At 42.4% G+C, this 20,841-nt stretch overlaps 1 protein-coding gene across 1 annotated transcript in view; it reads left to right on the forward strand.

The window, feature by feature from the left end:
• Positions 1 to 563: 563 nt before the first annotated feature.
• The window catches only part of tanc2b (tetratricopeptide repeat, ankyrin repeat and coiled-coil containing 2b), a 105,624-nt gene continuing 85,346 nt past the window's right edge, over positions 564 to 20,841 (forward strand). Inside the window, exons 1-2 of the mRNA XM_079594689.1 lie at positions 564 to 1,002; positions 2,012 to 2,200. Coding sequence (XP_079450815.1) covers positions 687 to 1,002; positions 2,012 to 2,200 — 505 coding nt within the window. The 5' untranslated portion in view covers positions 564 to 686. The remainder of the gene's footprint in view (positions 1,003 to 2,011; positions 2,201 to 20,841) is intronic.

Genomic DNA, 20,841 nt, shown 5'->3' on the forward strand with positions numbered 1-20,841 from the left:
TGTTATCAGCAAGGCCAGCACTGGCCTACATTGCACATGTATGCCATGGTACAGTGCTTGACCCTCAGGCAGCTAATATTCACATTTCGATTAGGTTGATCTTTCCACCCGCTCTGATGAGCTCCGTGTAGAAGGTTTTGTTCTGGTTTGCATCTCATTTTATCATTTTAGTTTCATCTGCGGCTTCATTTGTAATTCCTGTAAAGACTAAGCCACTTAGAGTTTCAAGGAAGATTCGAATAAGCACCGTATCATGAGAGCAACATAACTATTACAAAGACCAACTCAGTGCTTTTGTTGCTTCACTTAATATTTGCTCTTATGAGATCCCCTATGATAAGTTTACTTTGTGCGTCAGATCAAAATCTATAAAGAGGTGTGTTCCGCAGAGAAGAATGTAATGCTCATTGACGTACAATACTCGTGTCCTAATAGTCCAGACCGGCCTCTCCAGTCCCCCGGGGCCTTAAGTAATTGATCCTACTATCGTTAGCTCCATGCTAATCCATCATTGAACCGCTCGTTTACAGTAGAGCCACTGTATTCTCTCTCTTCTCATACACACAAAAGTGGAGCAGGCTACAACAGTTTCCCTGCACAATGCTGCACATTCGCCAGAGCGTATCATTTACTGTCCATTTCCATCAGTGCACAGACTGCACACTGGACTAACTTTAGGGTTTGTTATGGGGAAGATAAAAAAATGGAAGCTTCCTTCAGTCTCGCACTTCGCCACCGTGAGGAGAAAGTCTTGGTCCAGGCGGAAGAGTGTCGAGGGTCTGTGCGCAAGCACTCTTTTAGGGGTTTTGCACACCAGAACCTGGTTACTGGACGCGCAGTGTGTGTATCTGCTGGAACAGACTCAGGCGGGACCCACTCCTCCTCCTCGTACTCAATCGCTCTGCTCTTTCTCTCGCACCTCCTCTGCAGATGGCGGGAACGAGGATACCTTTGACCTGCAGAGCACCAGCTTGGAAACCCTTCACAACTTCACTGGACAAGGTAAGATGTGGTTCAGGTGCCGTACATATGTAACAACTCAGCCTAGTTGCGAAGTAAAGGGACACTTCACACTGCTAAATATTCTTTCATTGCACCATTAAACTTAGTGTGTTTGTCCCTCCTTGAGTGTCTTGCTATCGGGCCAAAAAAGCCTGATGTATAACATATAAAACTTTTTAAATACTGTATATATATATATATATATATATATATATATATATATATATATATGCTATAATATGCTATAAAAGAATATTTCAGACTATTATTTCATGTCACGCTTTACAAGGTTAAACAAGTATTAAAGGGATTGTTCGGAGTAATTTCAACCTAGGGTCTTTTGCACCAAGACCTCGAGCCAAACACCCCCCGGAAGCTTTTTTTCCCTCGGTCAAACATTATTAAAGTTAGAGCTTATTTAGAGATATCAGCCGAATGGCTTAGTGTGGGCGCTAATATCTGGTAAATGACCCCACTAATAATGCACGGGATGGCACCAAACTTCTACAGTGGTACAAATAGGTCCTGTACTCATAAAATGAGGCATTGGAAAGTTTGTAAGTACATCAGAAGTTTATTTAAATAACACTTGCCTGATGGCTTATGCTACCGCTAACCCGGGCGTCGAGGTCACTTCTGTGATTTGGGAAAAGCCCGTAAACTTTTCCAATGCCTCGTTTTATGAGTACAGAACCTATTTGTACTACTGTAGAAGTTAGGTACCATCCCGGGCGGTAATTTACCAGATACAACATTCGGATCCATTAGCGCCTGCACTAAGCCATTCGACTGATATCTCTAAATAATCTCTAACTTTAATAATGTTCGACCGAGGGAAAAAAAGCTTCTGGGGGGTGTTTGGCTCGAGGTCATAGTGCAAAGGACCCAAGGTTGAAATTACTCCGAACCATCCCTTTATTTCTTGCCCTACTGCAATGTTTTATTAATTTTACCACATGTCCGTTTAATTATATACGTTCTTCATCTCATGTGTCCACCAATCCTGTAGGTGGCAGTATAGACAGTGACTGTGCCTTTGAGGGGGACTATGCTGTGCCACCGCTTTCCATGGCTGATGGGCTGCAGCACATCCGTATCATGGAGGGATTGTCCCGATCTCTGCCGTCATCACCTCTGCTCATCCACCAGACCTCCAGACCTCTGCCGTCCGTGAGGAAGGTGTGCGGTATGGCCACAGGTACTGAACTCTCTCATTCACGATACCACAGTTCCTAATGCCAGCATAGGGGGGTACATAGGTGACACCATCGCGTATCTGAAATGTTCAGGAAGTTTTTAATTTTACTACCGTCATGCGAAGAGCTAGCCTGGTCGACACCAGACCCTGAGAGTGGGTTTGGGGAAGGTTCATTCACAGCCCATTTCCAAAGGGGCGTCACCAACGGACGTTGCTTAAATGCCTCTGGGCGCAATTGGATAGACCTAAAACCAATCAGAGCGATCGTAATCGTGTAAAGCCCGCCTCAACGTTTGTGATTGGTGCCTCGATTTGGAAAAATTGGAAATGGGCTCTTGGCCAGACGGACATGCAGAGCAAATCTCAAATTTGCCGGAAGTTCGTCAAGGTTTTCCCAGGCTAGTGAAGAGAATAAAATATTATTATTATTTATATATATATATATATATATTTTTTTTCCTTCACATTTCCAGGGTTCTTAGAAACGGAAGTCGCTGTAGTTAGGTGAACTTCTATAGTGGTGAACGTAAACTACAACAAATATAATTTTCGCGCTCCCATTTGCTTCATTATGACTTTCCAAAAGAGGAAAAAAAATTGAGGGATTAATTATGTTGGTCAGAAGAGGGAAAACATATTAGCTGATGAATTACAAACTCTCACATCAGCGTTAACTACTAACCCATTTCCAGACAAGTATATTTTGTAAAAATGCAATAAAATCAAGAATCTGTCATTATAAATAAAATAATAATAATGATTATATATATATATATATATATATATATATATATATATATATATATATATATATATATGTATATATGTTCAGTTTATTTTTATGTAACTGACCAAAGTACAAAGAAAAGATGTCCAATGTTTTCACAGACCAACTTAATTGTATTTTGTAAATATAAACACATTTTGATTTTGATGGCTTCAACACACTCCAAAAAAGTTGGGACAGAGGCATGTGTCACATCACCTTTCCTTGTATTGCACTTTTTAGTCGTTTGGGAATTGAGGATATTTTTTGCCCAATCTCACCTCATACAAGACAGCTGCTCAAGACAGTCCGTGGTCGTCGTCTGCTTCTCGTTTTCATGATGGGCATACAGTACATCTTCAATAGGAGACAGATCTGGACTGCAGGTGTGGTGTCTATGAAACCCATCTGTTGTAACACGTGCAGAACGAGGCATTGTCTTCCACTTATAACCATAAACCTCCCAGGAAAGATGTCATCTTGATGGCAGTATAACAAAAAAATAAACTCTTTAACATCTCAAATGTTTCTCCTAGACAAAAATGGAGACTTTAGCTTGAGTCTCCTGCTTCTCACACTTGTCTCCTGAGACAAAAACTCTAACACTCTCATAACGAAAAGTTGTGTTTAAAGTTTTAGAAGATCTCGACATCACACACTGTGCTCAGATTTTTCTCCTATAATATGTATATGTGCAGCCTCTGAAGTCTTGAAAGAGATTACAGCAGATGCTTCTTCTACTGTACCGCATTCTCAGTTTTGACTCTTTTTCTCTCAGATATTTCTCATTTGTGTCCATATTTATTTCTCCTAAGAAATTTAGGAGAAACATCTGAAATGCTGTTGATACTAAAACGAGAGATATATGAGAATCACAACTAAGTCTCCTGAGCTTAGGAAAAGCAACCACTGAGCAATACATTTTTCCTCTGGGATGTCTCTGTACAATCCCAGTACACACCTCCACGTCAGTGGTACCTTCACACATTTGCGAGTCACCCATGCTGTTTGCACTGATGCCGGTGAGAGATGTTTGCTTTCGCACCTGTCGCTGATGAAAGTCTGGATGGTCTCTTTGGTCTTTGGGATTGAGAACTCAATATCCATTTTTCCCAAAGCCATGCTGAAACGTGGACTCATTTGAACATATTCCCACGGTCTTCTAGACCAGTGTTCTTCAACCCTGCTCCTGAAGGACCCCCAACACTGCACGTTTTCTTTGTCTCCCTTATCAAACACACCTGATTCAACTCATCAGCTCATTATCACATGGGTTAGAAGAACATTATCACAGGGTTGAAGAACACTGTAATCTAGAGCATCTGAGATGATCTCGGGCCCGGATAACTCGAAAGCTTCTCTGCATAGAACTGTCTTTTTCCTTGTGTAACATTTTATCATATCTTGATGCAGCGGCAGACTGTGTTAAGTGACCGCAGTTTTCCAAAGTTCGCCCGAGTCCATGTGGCTGTATTTAACAGAGCAGCATGACGGTTTCTCATTCACAGGACTCAAAGGTCACACACATTCAACAGAAGTCTCATGCCTTGCCATACATGTACTGAGATTTCTCTGGATTCCCTGAATCTTCTCCTAATTTCTTTGCAATCTTGCCTTGAGAAATGTGATTTTTGAATTGTTTGACAATCCTCTCATGAAATTTGGCACAAAATGGTGAGACGTGACCAATCTTTGCTGGCAAAGACTCAGCCTTTAATGGATCCTCCTTTTATTCCCAAACACGATACCCTCACCTATTACCAATTCACCTGCTCATTGTGGACCGTTTCAAAAACAGTTTAACTGGGATAGTTTTCAGATTGTGTTGCAGCCATCAAAATCTTCATTTGTTTATATATACTACATACAATTAAGCTGGGTTGTGAAAATATTGGAAATCTTTTCTTTGTACTTTAGTCAGTTAAATAAAGGTTCAGGAGAATTAACAAATTACAAATTATTTTTATTGCATTTTACAAAATGTCCCAATTTCCTGGAAATGGGGTTGTGTAGTTTTCTGTAATTTAATTCCAAGGTAATATAACACAATGTATTATTTGAAAAGACTGTTACATTTGTGCTATGTTGTTATTTAATGTATTTTTAAATGTGCGGTTTGGGTGTCCAAATGTTTTTAGGGTCATCCGCTGTCGGATGTGTCCACTAGGGTGTGCCATCCACATATTCCTGCTGAAGCTTGAACAGCAGAATGCCATTTTAATGATTGTGTTTGTTTGTAATCATTTATCAAATATGAAAGTGTCTGAATGTTGGTTTAGACACACAAAAAGAGTTCTCATTATAAATGACAGCAGTCTTTATCAAGAAGAGTCGATCCTTGCACTTTCATCTTTTGTGAAATCAAGTGCATTGTGGGAGTTTTACTGAAAAGGACAGCGGTGTTGTGTGTATATGAGTCACTCAGTGGTTCTGTTATTGCTGTTTGTGATGTTAATGTCTCTTACTGCTCTGATGTAAGGTTCACTTTCATCCAGATTGGATGATTCGTTTCAGAGTTTGGACTTTATAGTTTACAGAAAACAAAATGGCAGTAGTGTCATTTATATAAAAAGAGGGGGAAGGGAGAAAGATAATGTTCTCCCACCCGCAGATACTTACTATCCATGAGCCAATACTTTTAACAATTTCATTCCAGAAAGCGACCTAAAAGATGAATGGTTACTAGAGAGTCATCTAAACCTTGTTTAGGAGCCTCAGAAAAGTGGTTTTACCAATTTGGAGGTCTTCTACATTCACTCCCAGCATTAATTGCAGTGTGTTTTTGCCGACTGATCTGTAATTCTCCAGTGTAAGCAGTGTTGCAGAGCATCTCATCTCTGCTAATGAAAGTCAGGCCTCTTTATGAGTGCCGTTTCATCCCATTTTTCATGCATTTTCTGCATATTCATGAGAACCTAATCAGGTTCTTTTGCATTTAAGAACCGTCCTGTTGTTACGGAGAAAATATACCATGAACTTAGAATTAAACGGGTATATGTTCAGTAAAGATAGATGAAAGAAAATCATGTCCTTTGTGTTGTGAAATGATACTGTGAGGGACCAAGCAGTCAAGGAATGAGGGCCAGAGAAATAGGTTCCCCAAAAATATATTCTTTACTGAATGTAAAAAATCATATACAAAAGTTTCAACAAAAAAAAGGAAAACAAAGTCCAAATTATCAAAATAAATGTTAGGCCTATAAAAGAGATCAACAGAACAAACTAAACCCAAACAACTGAGTACATGTAAAGACAAACTGAACTGATCTGCCAAGCTAAACATCAAGGACACATTTATACAAATGGACTAGTCCACAATAACACATAAGGGAAGACAAAAACAACAACTTCACTAATACAACGACAAAATCAATCCCAAAGCTAGTTAAACATTTACATTATAATTAAGTGCATATTCTAACACAAATAATCAATCTTGGAAAAAGAACAAGCAATTAGGAAAGGAAAATACCAACACAACCATTCGAGAACCAAACGGAACCAGCCGATCACCATCCAAAGCTCCAGTCATCCACTCCTCAGCAACACAGCGGTAACTTGGACTCAAAGAAAGCAATATTAATAAATGTGTGTACTGCACAACACCAACTAGATTGTGTGCACTTCAACCAGTCAGGGATGTACTGCAACTCAAATAAATACCTTAATGAGAAATAAACAGTGTCTAAGTCTTATTGCCAAAAAAATATATAAACAGAAACTATTGAGAGAATAAAATACTAAAGAATGTGCAGGATAAATTACAAGAACATGAGTAATGGGTGTTTGTAGGTATGTGCGTGCGCAACATCACCGGTCACTGATGTGTGGCTGCATCGGGGCCATCACAGATACAATGAATGATCTTCTATTATAAAGGATAGCCTATATTTGGATCCATTCCACTTTGTCATTTTGGTTTATAATTTGATGAAAACATACCTGTATTCACAGTTTCATTTCACCCAAATGGACACATAATGACTTTCTAAATGGAAGATGGCTATTTTTTTTATATATTTTTTTACTTTATTACTTCTTAGATAATCTTTCACATTTCAAATAGATGTATTTTCTTCAAATCAGGTCACTTTTTGAAAGCTTGCCTCATAGTGTGACAAGACAACATGCCCTGCTAAGGGAACTGTGCCTATTTTTTGGGGGGGGGTAATAATTGGGATTGAAAAGATTCAATACATTTCCATTTTTTGTAGACATAGTCTGTGCAACTTTGCCCTGTATTGCATTATATGAATACAAAAATTAGTTTTTTTGCTGTGTTTGCAGTGTATGCATCTTAGGTCAGAAGCATGAGGCCGTAACAAGCCTCTGTACAGACGAGGCGATAGATTTAGTTGCAAATGTTTGTAGCATGAAATCTGATGTGGTGTTATTCAGTTAACTAGCTATTAACATGTCAGTTTAACTAGCTGTAGTTAACTTACCCAGCAAGCCTGTCCTCATTTTTTTTAAAAGGTGCATAGAGTAAGGCAGTTTACTGTTATGTCCGCCATACCAACTCATGTGGAAGAATGCAATACTTGTAACACAGACTAATAATAAAAACGTGCTTCTACCTACAGTACATTCCTGCAAAACTCCTAAAAACTTTCCTATACATGCAATTCACTGCAGTTTCCAGCTGAGAGGAACACTAGTGGAAGTAAAACACCAACACCTTTTATTCCCTTTCATACAAATTATTAAAGACTTAGTTTAGATAAAGACTTAGTTTCTTGCACATTACTGTGTTATGATGACCTTTAAACACTTTTCCCATTGTATTTTGAAGTGGCATCACATCAGCAGCTCTATATGTGTGTCTCTTCTGATATAGTAAAGCTCGGTCGCTCCTGGTACAGCTTTGCTCTCGTGATGTGCAGCGCTCGAGTCCCGCGAAACACCAGTCACGATAAAAGAGCTCAAAGACTTGTAGAAGTTAAAACGCCATGGTTGCTTCGGCAAATGCATTTTAATCTCACATTTGCTTTAACACTATCTGTCATGTTTAATGTAGGTTATTTTAAAACTTTTAGCACCACTCACTGGACATTTCATTTACGAACTGCCGCAACACAAAAACCAACATAATGACAAGCAGATTCAGGGTCATCAGTTTTGGATTAAACTGAACAAACTTTAAATGTCACTTTGAAAATGTCGCAAAATGTGCAGAACAACATAATATTTTGCATAAATGTCACCAGAGGCACGTTTTTTTCCCAATAAACCTGGCTTGAATATTTGCATTGCATTAGGACGTGAAACTAAGGGCCCTATTATAAACCCGGCACAATGCAGCGTCAGACAGACGCAAGTGTTTTTTGCTAGTTTCAGCCTGACGCAGTTATCATTTTTACAGTACGTCCTGCGCCACATTGTTGAAATAGCAAATGCATTTGCGCCCATCTGTTCGCACATGGGCTACTGGTCTGAAAACGAGGTGTGTTCAGGCGCATTGTTGGCGCGCTGGTGCTATTTTGAGGAACTGAAATAGACTACGCCATTGACCAACAAAAGCCTTGTTATTTAAAGGGTGCATTAGTAATATGAGCCTATAGGCGAGTCCACAACGTGGGTACACTCTGCTGATTACACACACAGGGACGCGCAGCAGCACACAAACATGTCAAATATTAAAACATTTAATTGTGTACATAAAGATATGGTGGAATCCGGCTTGTCCTGTAGATGGTCTGCTTGCTTTAACCTTGTGCACGAGCAGATCCGTTTGCGCTCTGCGTTCAGTCTTTCCGCTTGCAAATTCCCGTCATGTAAATAGCGAATCCGCCATGGCGCAACTGGCTTTTCAAGGGAATGGGAGATGAGACTCTGATTGTTTTTTTTTTGCACGTTACACTCAAAACATTAAGAGAATATGGACAACCCTTTTAGACCATGCGTTGTGCACGTCGACCATTTTTCCCGTCGTTAAACTAGCAGTTAAACTAAGTGGATTCAGACACGCACTAACTGCACTTTTGCCCTGCGCTTTAGACCATGCGCTTAGATCGTTAATACGGGGCCCTAAGATTGCATAAGCATTGCATATATTTGGTTCATGTTTAAAATACAACAAAATACCTGGGAATGTCATAGCCATGGCCTGACACATTGAGTTGGGGTGCTCATATGGGAAATGTGATTTTGAATCCAGCTCACATTTTCTAATCATGTCCCCCCAACTCCTCTCATAATTTAATATTGGATATTCACTGCACTGTAAACCAATGTTTTTTTAAAAGTTTAAAAGTACTTGTTACAAGAAAATACTATTTAAAAAAAAATTCAGTGTGATTCTTGATGATAATACAATAAAAGTGAAAAAAGGACAAACGTAAGTGTCTTTGCTTTCCTCTTTCTTTCTTTTTTTTCTCCTCCTTTATCTCCCTCATTCCATTTGTCTGATTACCTGGTGGTGAAGAGAAGGAGAAAATGGCAGATTGTATCCATCTCTTCAGATTTGAACAAAGCCCAGCAAGAGAGCAGTGACCTTTTTAACAGATCAATCCCATCCTGATTTAAGCGTCCCAGGGCGAGGCGGGGGGTCCGATGCCACCCCTCCTCCATCAGTTCAGCCTCAGTGAGTATAGAGAAGGTGTGCAGACGCCTCCCCTGAACAACCACTAGATCTTGATTGAAAATGCCACAAGGTCTTTGTTTTCGCGGATTGAATTCTGTTTCTGTCAGGTACATTGCTGCAACGTCAATTAACTTCTGTCGACACTTGCAGGGAGGCACTTAATTCACCTCTGAGTCAGAGATATAGCTCCCCGATGTGGCTTAGCTGATTTATTGAGATTTCATAAGGCTGTGTGTGTCTTCTGTTGAGGCCGCTTTGTCATTTCGTACTGCTGGAGCCCAGTGGTGAAGAAATTGTTATCAGGGCCAGTGAGCATTTGAGAGACAACTTGTTGATTCCTCAAAGTGCACTTACACAACAAGATTACAAACATATGAAACAGGATGTGATGTCACACTCTGATACTCTTTTAATCAATAATAAAAAAGCAAATAATAAGTTACAAATGTGATATAACATTTACTCCAATATTCCACAATGCTGTAATATGCGACTTTGAAATGTGTGTTTTTTTTTTTTTACTACGCGAGATAGAGACACTTTTCTCAATTTGATTCTCCTGATTCAATTCATTTCCAGTTTCAATTTGATTCTGATTTAATGGGTAGAAAATTCTCTCACTGCTAATGCTGTAAACTATAAAGGACAGTGACAGGACAGATTCAAACGGGTAACCCGTCTTTTTGAGTTCATAAGATTTGCTCATTTTGGGAACTGAGTTACACCAATCGTATGTTTTTGATTCACTGAAAAGAATCAGCATATTGGAGTCATTTGCTCATCAGTCGTGCTGCACTGGATTCATTGTATGTTTGTTTTTATTACATCACATGCAGTATGGGTGTTGAACTTACATTACCAACTAATAAGATTTTTAAATACACATTTACTTTCCTAACTATGCATGATCATATGGTCAGTTGCATTTGATTATTGTCATTAAAGCTGCAGTCCGCAGTTTTTCCTCTTTGTCGCCATCTCTGTTCGAAATCTGCAATTGCAGTTATCCGCGGAATTATCAACTTTACGTGAGTTGTCCCTCGGCACGGCACAGCGCGGATGAATTAATGTTTTGAAGAGAATCTGCAGCTGTCAGTCACCGCGCCGGTGTGGATACTGGCATTCGCAATCACAGATTATACATTTTGGAAGTATGACCAACTTTTTACCGGAAAATGTAATCTGAACAAGTAACATCCACTTTTGTTCTGACCAACTAAGGGACAAAAAGCATTGCAGTAAATCGCGCTGATTAAATCTAACGATCGCTTATCATATCACGTCGAACTGTGCAAATTATACTTTGTTCTCAAATTGTTAATGTTAACAACATCAGAATTGCGGGACTACATTTAATGCCCTTCAGATATTATCCTTGTTTTCGCATGGGCCGGATGCAGTCTCTTTTTCTCTGTAGCTCCGAAGTCTTTTGCATTTTACATCGGGTGAATCTCGTCACTGGTGATTGTCTTTGAACCTTTCTGGATCCGCCATCAAATTGATAAGTTTAATTATATTAAGTGCTGTGAGAAAAGGCTATAAATCTCCAACATCCTCACACACAACATAGCCTATACTAGCCGAGACTCTTCTTCATGTGTACAGATGTGACTAGCCGAGACTCTTCTTCATGTGTACAGATGTGACGTAATGACGCAAAGACATGCTTGAATTTCCCGCAGAAATTCACCAGTACCACTGGAATTAAAAACATTATTACAAGCTTACCGTTTTGAGGCAAGCAGATAGTTTTGAACAATTTATTTTGGATAATTTTTAACCTAAAAAAAGTTACAGACTGCAGCTTTAAGGATTTTTTTTTTTTTTCCACCCTGTTCTTCGTGACCTATTCACAATAGATATTTGAGTCTTTTTTGAGAATCACTGCTCTATTGTGATCACCAGTGTTGTTGATTTCCCTGATTGAATCACAGGATTCACTCTGAACTTCAAGCCTCACATCACCCTCCTTTTCCAAACCCAAATTAACTACCATAATCAATAGCTTTACTGCTATCCATATAGATCTCTATGGAATTACATTTTCCCTCAATGCCCATTAATTGGCTTGATGAAATTACACCTCCTCCTCGGCTGTCGATCTGCTTCCACTTTTCCTCCTCAATCCATACCACAATTACAGAGCAATGATTAGCCCTTTTTCAATCCTCAGTAACTCTTCTAGAGTACAACCAGTTCCTCTCTGCATCCATGAAGAAGGACTGTAGCAAAAAGACTACAGACCTGCTACTGAGATCCATCTCAGGCGGTTTGATCACAAGTGGTTGGGTGAGACGCGTTGCAGTTTACACCTCGTAGTAACTGGTGTCTCCTGTGACCAAGAACAAACCTGACCTATTACAAAAAAGAATGTGATGTTCCCAGCATAATTCTCAGTTATTTTAGTGCAATATCGATATTAAGTGGACAGATGTGATTTACAAGATCTGTGTCACTGCATATTGTTAAAACTCTTGTTTCAACCAAGAAGTTGATTTACAGCGAATTGGCGTTGCATTACGAATACCCACAAATCTTAAGGCAAGACACTACAGGTAAATAGGATAAATATATATATAAAACTAGATATCACCATACTTCCCCCATGTTGATTAATCACAATACATTAAGACAATTGTTTTGTTCTAAGGTTTCTTAAATATTTTTTTTTAATAAGTAATTATGTAATTAAATATGCAGTAATCTGCATTCATTTCCAGGACAGATATCCGTACCTTGGATAAAGACAAGTTAAAAATGAATTTGACATAATAGAGTGAAATCCCCTTTTGTAAAAAACCTTAGGGATATTTTGTTTTATCACTCCATAAATCACAAAACTACGGTCAACAGTCATTTATCAGGCGAATGATATATTAATAATAAAAAACTTCCCTATAGAATATGAATAGAAAAAAAAAAGATATATATATTTGATGTATGCAAGTGATAACTTGGCTATTTGAGTTGACTAAACTTCAAATTTTAAGGCAGCATGAACACTTTTTTAAGTTGAAACAAATTTTTTTTTTACAGTGCTACAGACACAAATAAAGTGTAATCTTCTCCACTAGTCTGAAAGAAGAAGCAAAATGACCCCAAATATCAAAACGGCTTCAATGCCTGAAAAGCAATTGTTTTGCTTTTAGTGTCTTGCCCTTAAAACCAGGAGTAAACATGGTCACAGCTCAGGGACGAGCTCAGAAAAGGATAACTTTAAAGCTTGTATTTTCTCACTTCGTCTCCTTTGGCTTCTTCAAATCGCTTCCCAATTACGACCCCATCCCCCAGCTCCCAGATCCTCCCTCAGCCAGTCATTTGTTCAGCTAAATGGAAATGTGACATTTACGGCTGGAATTCTGCTTAGGTGAAGAGGAATGGAGTGAGGGTGAGTCCAAATGATAAAAAGATTACTGTTAAATGAGGAAGAGCTCATAAAATTAGAAAGGCGCAGGCATTGATGATGTAGTCTCCACTTAGAAGGAAGTAGCAGCGTAGTTTTTAAGCCTGTGGAATCTTATTTGGGAAAGTTTACATAGAACATGCTTTTCCTTTCACCTTTTCGATTGTTTTTTTTATGTAAACACTTTAGATGGACGTATTTGACCATTGTACTCCCGTCTTTTCCTGCGTCTCTAGAACGGATGTGACAGTGAGGAAATTTTCCCACCAGTTAATTGACGTGTGCACAACACCGGTATAACCGGTGGAAATGGGGGACATTGGAGTTTTTACCTCGTTTGCAAGGGCATTCATAACGGAGCATTTTTAATGAATTCCTATGGCGTTCCGAATTAGCGGCAATTCGAGGCCGGCAATTGCTTGAATAGTGGGTTCATTTAGTCTGTGTCACGGGTATGGTGCGGATGAAGACAGGCAGAGGCACAAAGTTCCAATTCAAACTTTTACTAGAATCAAATTTAAACAAAACTGGTACAGGCAAGGGTAACACTCTCCATACAACGTAACATAAACAAACATAAGCATAAGCATTAGCATTGACCGACAACTGAAGGGTGAAAGACAGGAACTTAAATACACAGATGACAACGAGTGACGACAGGTGATGATGATGATGATTAACAATGACTAATTAACTAAACAGGTGACGAAAATGAACTAATGAAAATGACGACAGAGATGAGGAAAAAACACTGAATGAGAAAAACAACCTAAAGTCCATGGACACAACAGAAAACACATTAACAATGTGACAGAACCCCCCCCTCCCCCCAGGCGCGTCCTCGCGCCGTAAAACATCCAAAGGGGTGGGAGGGTGGGCGCCCTGGAGGCTGATGAACAGGTGGCCGATCTGGAGCAGGAAGCCTCCAGGGCGGAGTAGGAAGTGCAGGTGGCCACGGCGGAGACGACCCTTCGGGCGGCCACGGTGGTGAGGACCCTTCGGGCGGCCACGGCGGTGAGGACCCTTCGAGTGGCCACGGCGGAGACGACCCTTCGGGCGGCCACGGTGGTGAGGACACTTCGGGCGGCCACGGCGGTGAGGACCCTTCGGGCGGCCACGGCGGTGAGGACCCTTCGAGTGGCCACGGCGGAGACGACCCTTCGGGCGGCCACGGTGGTGAGGACACTTCGGGCGGCCACGGCGGTGAGGACCCTTCGGGCGGCCATGGCGGTGAGGACCCTTCGGGCGGCCATGGCGGTGAGGACCCTTCGGGCGGCCATGGCGGTGAGGACCCTTCGGGCGGCCATGGCGGTGAGGACCCTTCGGGCGGCCATGGCGGTGAGGACCCTTCGGGCGGCCATGGCGGTGAGGACCCTTCGGGCGGCCATGGCGGTGAGGACCCTTCGGGCGGCCATGGCGGTGAGGACCCTTCGGGCGGCCATGGCGGTGCAGACCCTTCGGGCGGCCATGGCGACCGTGTCGGCAGGGCCTCCACGATCCCCTCAGAGGACTTATTGCCCCCCCCCAAAATTTTCTTGGGGAGGTCAGCACTGGACTGGACCCGCGGCGAAGAGGACTCTGAGCTGACCGGGGCCAGCGGCGAAGGCGGTCCCGGGCTGGACGGGACCAGCGGCGAAGGCTCTGGGCTGGACGGGACCAGTGGCGAAGGCCCTGGGCTGGACGGGACCAGCGGTGCAGGAAGCTCTGGGCTGGACGGGACCAGCGGTGCAGGAAGCTCTGGGCTGGACGGGACCAGCGGTGCAGGAAGCTCAGGGCTGGACGGGACCAGCGGTGCAGGAAGCTCTGGGCTGGACGGGACCAGCGGTGCAGGAAGCTCTGGGCTGGACGGGACCAGCGGCGAAGGCTCTGGGCTGGACGGGACCAGCGGCGAAGGCTCTGGGCTGGACGGGACCAGCGGCGAAGGCTCTGGGCTGGACGGGACCAGCGGTGCAGGAAGCTCTGGGCTGGACGGGACCAGCGGCGAAGGCTCTGGGCTGGACGGGACCAGCGGCGAAGGCTCTGGGCTGGACGGGACCAGCGGCGAAGGGTCTGGGCTGGACGGGACCAGCGGCGAAGGGTCTGGGCTGGACGGGACCAGCGGCGAAGGCTCTGGGCTGGACGGGACCAGCGGTGCAGGAAGCTCTGGGCTGGACGGGACCAGCGGTGCAGGAAGCTCTGGGCTGGACGGGACCAGCGGTGCAGGAAGCTCTGGGCTGGACGGGACCAGCGGTGCAGGAAGCTCTGGGCTGGACGGGACCAGCGGTGCAGGAAGCTCAGGGCTGGACGGGACCAGCGGTGCAGGAAGCTCTGTGCTGGGCAGCGATGAGGGCTCTGTGCTGGGCAGCGATGAGGGCTCAGTGCTGGGCAGTGATGAGGGCTCTGTGCTGGGCAGCGATGAGGGCTCTGTGCTGGGCAGCGATGAGGGCTCTGTGCTGGGCAGCGATGAGGGCTCTGTGCTGGGCAGCGATGAGGGCTCTGTGCTGGGCAGCGATGAGGGCTCTGTGCTGGGCAGCGATGAGGGCTCTGTGCTGGGCAGCGATGAGGGCTCTGTGCTGGGCAGCGATGAGGGCTCTGTGCTGGGCAGCGATGAGGGCTCTGTGCTGGGCAGCGATGAGGGCTCTGGCGCAGGAAGCTCTGGGCTGGACGGGACCAGCGGTGCAGGCGGCTTGGAGCTGGACGTCAACCGTCCAGGGTCGAAGAGGGACCAAAGCGGAGAATGGTGTCGGGGTCCATCTCGACCACCGCCTCTACTGCGGCCTCCACGGATCCCGCGAAATCTGGCCAGACGGGTTCCCTCAAACGATCCTCCATGGGCAAAGGCTGGGAGATCTTGGCTCTCCTTGGCCAGGACGAAAATTTTTACCCACTCGTCCATTTTAGGGGGGTCGGTCAATCTGTCACGGGTATGGTGCGGATGAAGACAGGCAGAGGCACAAAGTTCCAATTCAAACTTTTACTAGAATCAAATTTAAACAAAACTGGTACAGGCAAGGGTAACACTCTCCATACAACGTAACATAAACAAACATAAGCATAAGCATTAGCATTGACCGACAACTGAAGGGTGAAAGACAGGAACTTAAATACACAGATGACAACGAGTGACGACAGGTGATGATGATGATGATTAACAATGACTAATTAACTAAACAGGTGACGAAAATGAACTAATGAAAATGACGACAGAGATGAGGAAAAAACACTGAATGAGAAAAACAACCTAAAGTCCATGGACACAACAGAAAACACATTAACAATGTGACAGTCTGGCTATCACCAGACCAAGCTCCATCTTTTAAGATTGAACATTAGTCTGGTCTGTATTTCTACTGCACAAGAGGCGAGATCAACGGGATAGTTCAAATGACTGTACGCAATTGGATAGTCCTTCAACCAACCAGACTCAAAAACTTTTTTTTGTGTAAAAAAAAAACTTGAAAGTGAGTGATATTTACAACAACTCAAGCGATTTGTTTGCTAAACTAAAGAAAACATTGAACACCGTCGAGAGGATAAAAGGAATTGGATTCGTCGCTTCTCTATCGTCGTCGTATTAAACCCGCCAATAGCGCTAGATGGATAAGCCAGTTTGTGATTAGTTCCCGCTAATTTGTAAAGGAAGCAGGAGAGATAAATGTACAGGTTTCCAGCCTGAGCTGCAGGACGAAATCAAATCTCCGGCAGATCGGGCTGGGTTTACCCTGTGAAAAACACAACAACTAGAAAAAACACAACTAACCCTTTGCAGGTTCGCTATTAGCATTTGGTTTAAATCCAAAATATTGGAAGCCTAGTGTCTTGACTTTTTTTCCACTTCACTGACCAGTGTCTCGCCACTTTAACCGCATAAACGTGTACTGTGTGATTGGCCCCTTAAAAATAAAGGTTTTAAACACAGCGATGCCATAGAAGAACCATTGTGGGTTCCCCAAAGAACCATTTCGTGAAAAGTTCTTGAACCTTTTTTCTTAGTGCAAAGAATATTTAAATAATGTGAAGAACCTTTTCCACTATATAGAACCTTTTGTGGAATGGAACAAAGAGAAGGTTTTCGCAGTGATGCCAAAAATAACCATTTTGGCTTCCCCAAAGAACCGATTAGTGAACAGTTAGCAAAATAACCATTTTTATTATTATTATTATTATTGTGAAAAACATTTTAATAATCTAAAGAACCATTTTTCCCTATAAAGAGACTTTTGTGGAATGGAAAAGTTCCATTGATACTAAAGGTTCTTCATGGAACTATGCTAATTAAGATGCCAGCAGCCATATCACCCTGTAGCCCAAGACTGGTTGCCCACTGAAGTTAATCAGGGCTGAGTCTGGTTAGTACCTGGATGGGAGACCTCCTGAGAAATCCAGGTTGCTGCTGGAAGAGGTGTTAGTGAGGCCAGCAGGGGGCGCTCACCCTGTGGTCTGTGCGGGTCCTAACGCCCCAGTGTAGTGACGGGGACACTATACTACCAAAGAGCGCCGTCCTTCGGATGAGACGTTAAACCGAGGTCCTGACTTTAAAAATCCCAGGATGTCCTTCGAAAAAGAGTAGGGGTGTAACCCCGGCATCCTGGCCAAATTTTCCCAGTGGCCTCTGTCCATCATGGCCTCCTAATCATCCCCATACACAGATTGGCTTCATCACTGTCTCCTCTCCACCAGTAAGCTGGTGTGTGGTGGGCGTTCTGGCGCAATATGGCTGCCGTCGCATCATCCAGGTGGAGCTGCACATTGGTGGTGGTTGAGGAGATTCACACTTCTATGTGAAGCGCTTTGAGGTCTCAGAAAAAGCGCTATATAAATGTAACGAATTATGAATTATTATTATTAAGAATCTTTATTTTTTAAGAATGTTGGATGTTCAAGGTTTTTAATGGAACCATCAATGCTTATTAAGAACTTTTATTTTTAAGAGTGTATATTATTGTACCGTGACCCTGATATCAATATAGTATCGCATCATTTGATCCCTGCGGATGCCCATCCTTGCAATCCATTATTGTAAACGGGGGCCGTTGCATTTATATCGGTTGACAATATCAATTACAATACAGCTTTGCTCAACCACAATTGATTTGTTCTTAAATTTTGGAGTACTACTATTTCTTCAAGTGTTTTTATTTTTTTTATTGTTTAAATACACACTCAGTGCAGCATGTTCTCCATACAGTGCATGTACAGTGAAGTGTTTATCATGCAGGGCTGGTGCTTGACATTCAGAGGACAGAGGGACATCGAGTGATATTAAACCCATAAATCTCTGTCCGTTTTACCAGAACAAATACAGCGCAGAGACGGAAATCAAGGCTGTCGGAAAGTTAGATAAATACTGGCCAGATTGCAAACTATAGCATTCAAGTCACATTTTGGCCTGACTGAACTGTTTGTTTGAATCGCTGATGCGTTTAGGCTTCTTGATCTTTAATATTTTATGTCTTTATTTAAGAGCATCCGACGCTAGCAACAACAACATCGCGAGTCTGATTCCTGGGGAACGTGGATGGAACAGGAACCCCTGTGGTATAAAATTGAGTTTAAAGGAATATTTTGTGTTAAGCTTTAACACAAGTTACGCTTTATCAGTGGCATTTGAGACAAATCATTTTGACACACCACCCCTTTAATCAAAAAGAGAAAAATACTATGAGGCATAGTATAATGTAAGTTAATGTGGGACATTTTGTATTTAAAATTAGAAATGTGAAGCTTATACTTTAATAAAATCACTTACATGAATTTTTCTGTTAAAACCTGTCTATCAGTTGAGCTGTTTAAAACATTTTCTACAAATCACTTTTTTATGTTGTCATGCCAACAAAGCTGTAAAATTGCACATATCTTTACATGGAAAAAGTTAGAAAGTGTTTTTTTTTTTTTACAGTAAAATCATTTACATGCACACAGACAGTATTGTGTATGTCTTGTGGTTATACTATTGTAATGTTCAGGGTTATTATAGTTAACAATAACTATACTGAAATATTAATAATGTATAAAAACAATATATAGAAAAAACGTATAAAAAGGACAAAAACATACAAAATATTAAAACTTTACAATTAAAATGAAAATGGACAATAAAATTAAATAAAGATTATTGCAGACTATTAAATAATTAAATGAATATGTCTTAATGATACTACAATAACACACACACAATTTTTTTTTGTGAATTAAAATTTCGGTCTGGCTTGCGTGCTCCACTCAGACTTTGTGTATAAATTTGGTTCATTTTAGAATTAAAATACAAAAAAGAGGATATTTTGTTAAAGAATGTTTAAATGTTGCCCATGCATAAAAAGTCAAAGGGGTCAAAGCCTAAACAACATGATTGGAGCCCATTGACTTTCATTGTATGAAAAAAAGAAGAAGAAAAAAACAAACACACACACACACACACACACACACAGGTAATAATACAAGTTATATCCTTTTATTAGTACAACACTGTTTAAATATAGCACAAAAAGCACATTGATTTATCACCCCTCCTTCATAGAGGTCCAAAAACAAATTAATGGAAGAGAAAGATAAAGTGAAAGTGTGAGTGTGAGTTGAACATGGACAGATAATTTGATGAATGGACTTGTAGTTGAATAAGCAGTTAGTGTGCATTTCCAAGGGTAACGTGAGGTATGAGGCAAGTCTCAGACCCAGAGCCTCCAGTTCCTCCTGTCTCTCCGTACTCATTCCAGCGTCTCTCTCTCTCTTTCTCTCTTTCTCTCTCTCTCTCTCTCTCTCTCTCTCTCTCTCTCTCTCTCTCTCTCTCTCTCTCTCTCTCTCTCTCTCTCTCTCTCTCTCTCTCTCTCTCTCTCTCTCTCACTCCCCCTCACCACTTTACCAGCCTCCTCCCCAGTGGTTACCATGACAACAGCAGCACTGCACCATTCATGGACTGTAGCGGTAGACACACATTCCCTCTCTCTCCTCTCTCTCTCTCTCTCTCTCCCTCCCTCTCTCTCTCTCTCTCTCTCTCTCTCCGCTCGCATCGATCGCCGCTCTCTCCAGTTCTGTCGAAGGGATTCTCCCGAGTGCGAGAACGACAAGGTGCCAGGCTTCCTCAGGAAAGCACGCTGTGAACAACTTGGTTTTACGGTTCATTCGAATCCGAGGAATGATTCTTCCCTGATGCCTTTCCAGTAAAGCGCCTTCTGCTCGACCAGTGGACTCTCCTGGAGGAAATAGCCGCTGGTGTGTGTCGGGACGTTGTGCTGTAGTGTGTGTGGATGAGCTGGCCATCGTTGAGACGCTCGCAGGGGCTGTTCGTGTCCGTGGACGGAGAGGGAGGACAGATCTACACCCGCCTGCCATCCCAATGCGGGATTTGGGTTGAGCATGGTGAGCTGCTGAACCCCACCCTCCACATATCTCCTTACCTAACCTCTCTCTTTCTGCCTTTCTCCAATCTCTCTCCTCCCACACACACATACGCACCAAATCTGTCCTAAACTGCTTGAGCTGTGGGTTTGTGAAGAAATGGACGGGCGCTGTAGGAGTCTGAAGATGTTGTCGGCGGTATGAGCTCTTCGCTTTTGCGCCCGTATTTTATTGTATCTGCGTGTTGGAAGTGCCAATGCCATCCTGATCATTTTCATCTGAAAGATGTCAGCAGGTTTGAGTGAGTGTTTGTGCTGCAGAAAGGACAGGCTGGAAGTAATGATGCTGGTTGGAGGACCTGTGGGAGGTGGAGTGTGCTGCAATGTTCTCAGCTTGATGGACTTTTCTTCAGTGTTTTCTCTTTATGCATGAGTTTTTGCCCACCATTTCAAGGGATTGAGGTGCGTGATTTGTTTGCTGAATTGTACCCAAGCATCTTCTGTTTGCGTTTGTTTATTTGTGTAGTGTGGTTGCATGGGTCTGTTAGCTTCTCATACTGGTTGTAATGTCTTAAG

Source organism: Phoxinus phoxinus (genome assembly GCF_949152265.1).
Source record: "Phoxinus phoxinus genome assembly, chromosome: 21".
Classification (NCBI taxonomy): domain Eukaryota; kingdom Metazoa; phylum Chordata; class Actinopteri; order Cypriniformes; family Leuciscidae; genus Phoxinus; species Phoxinus phoxinus.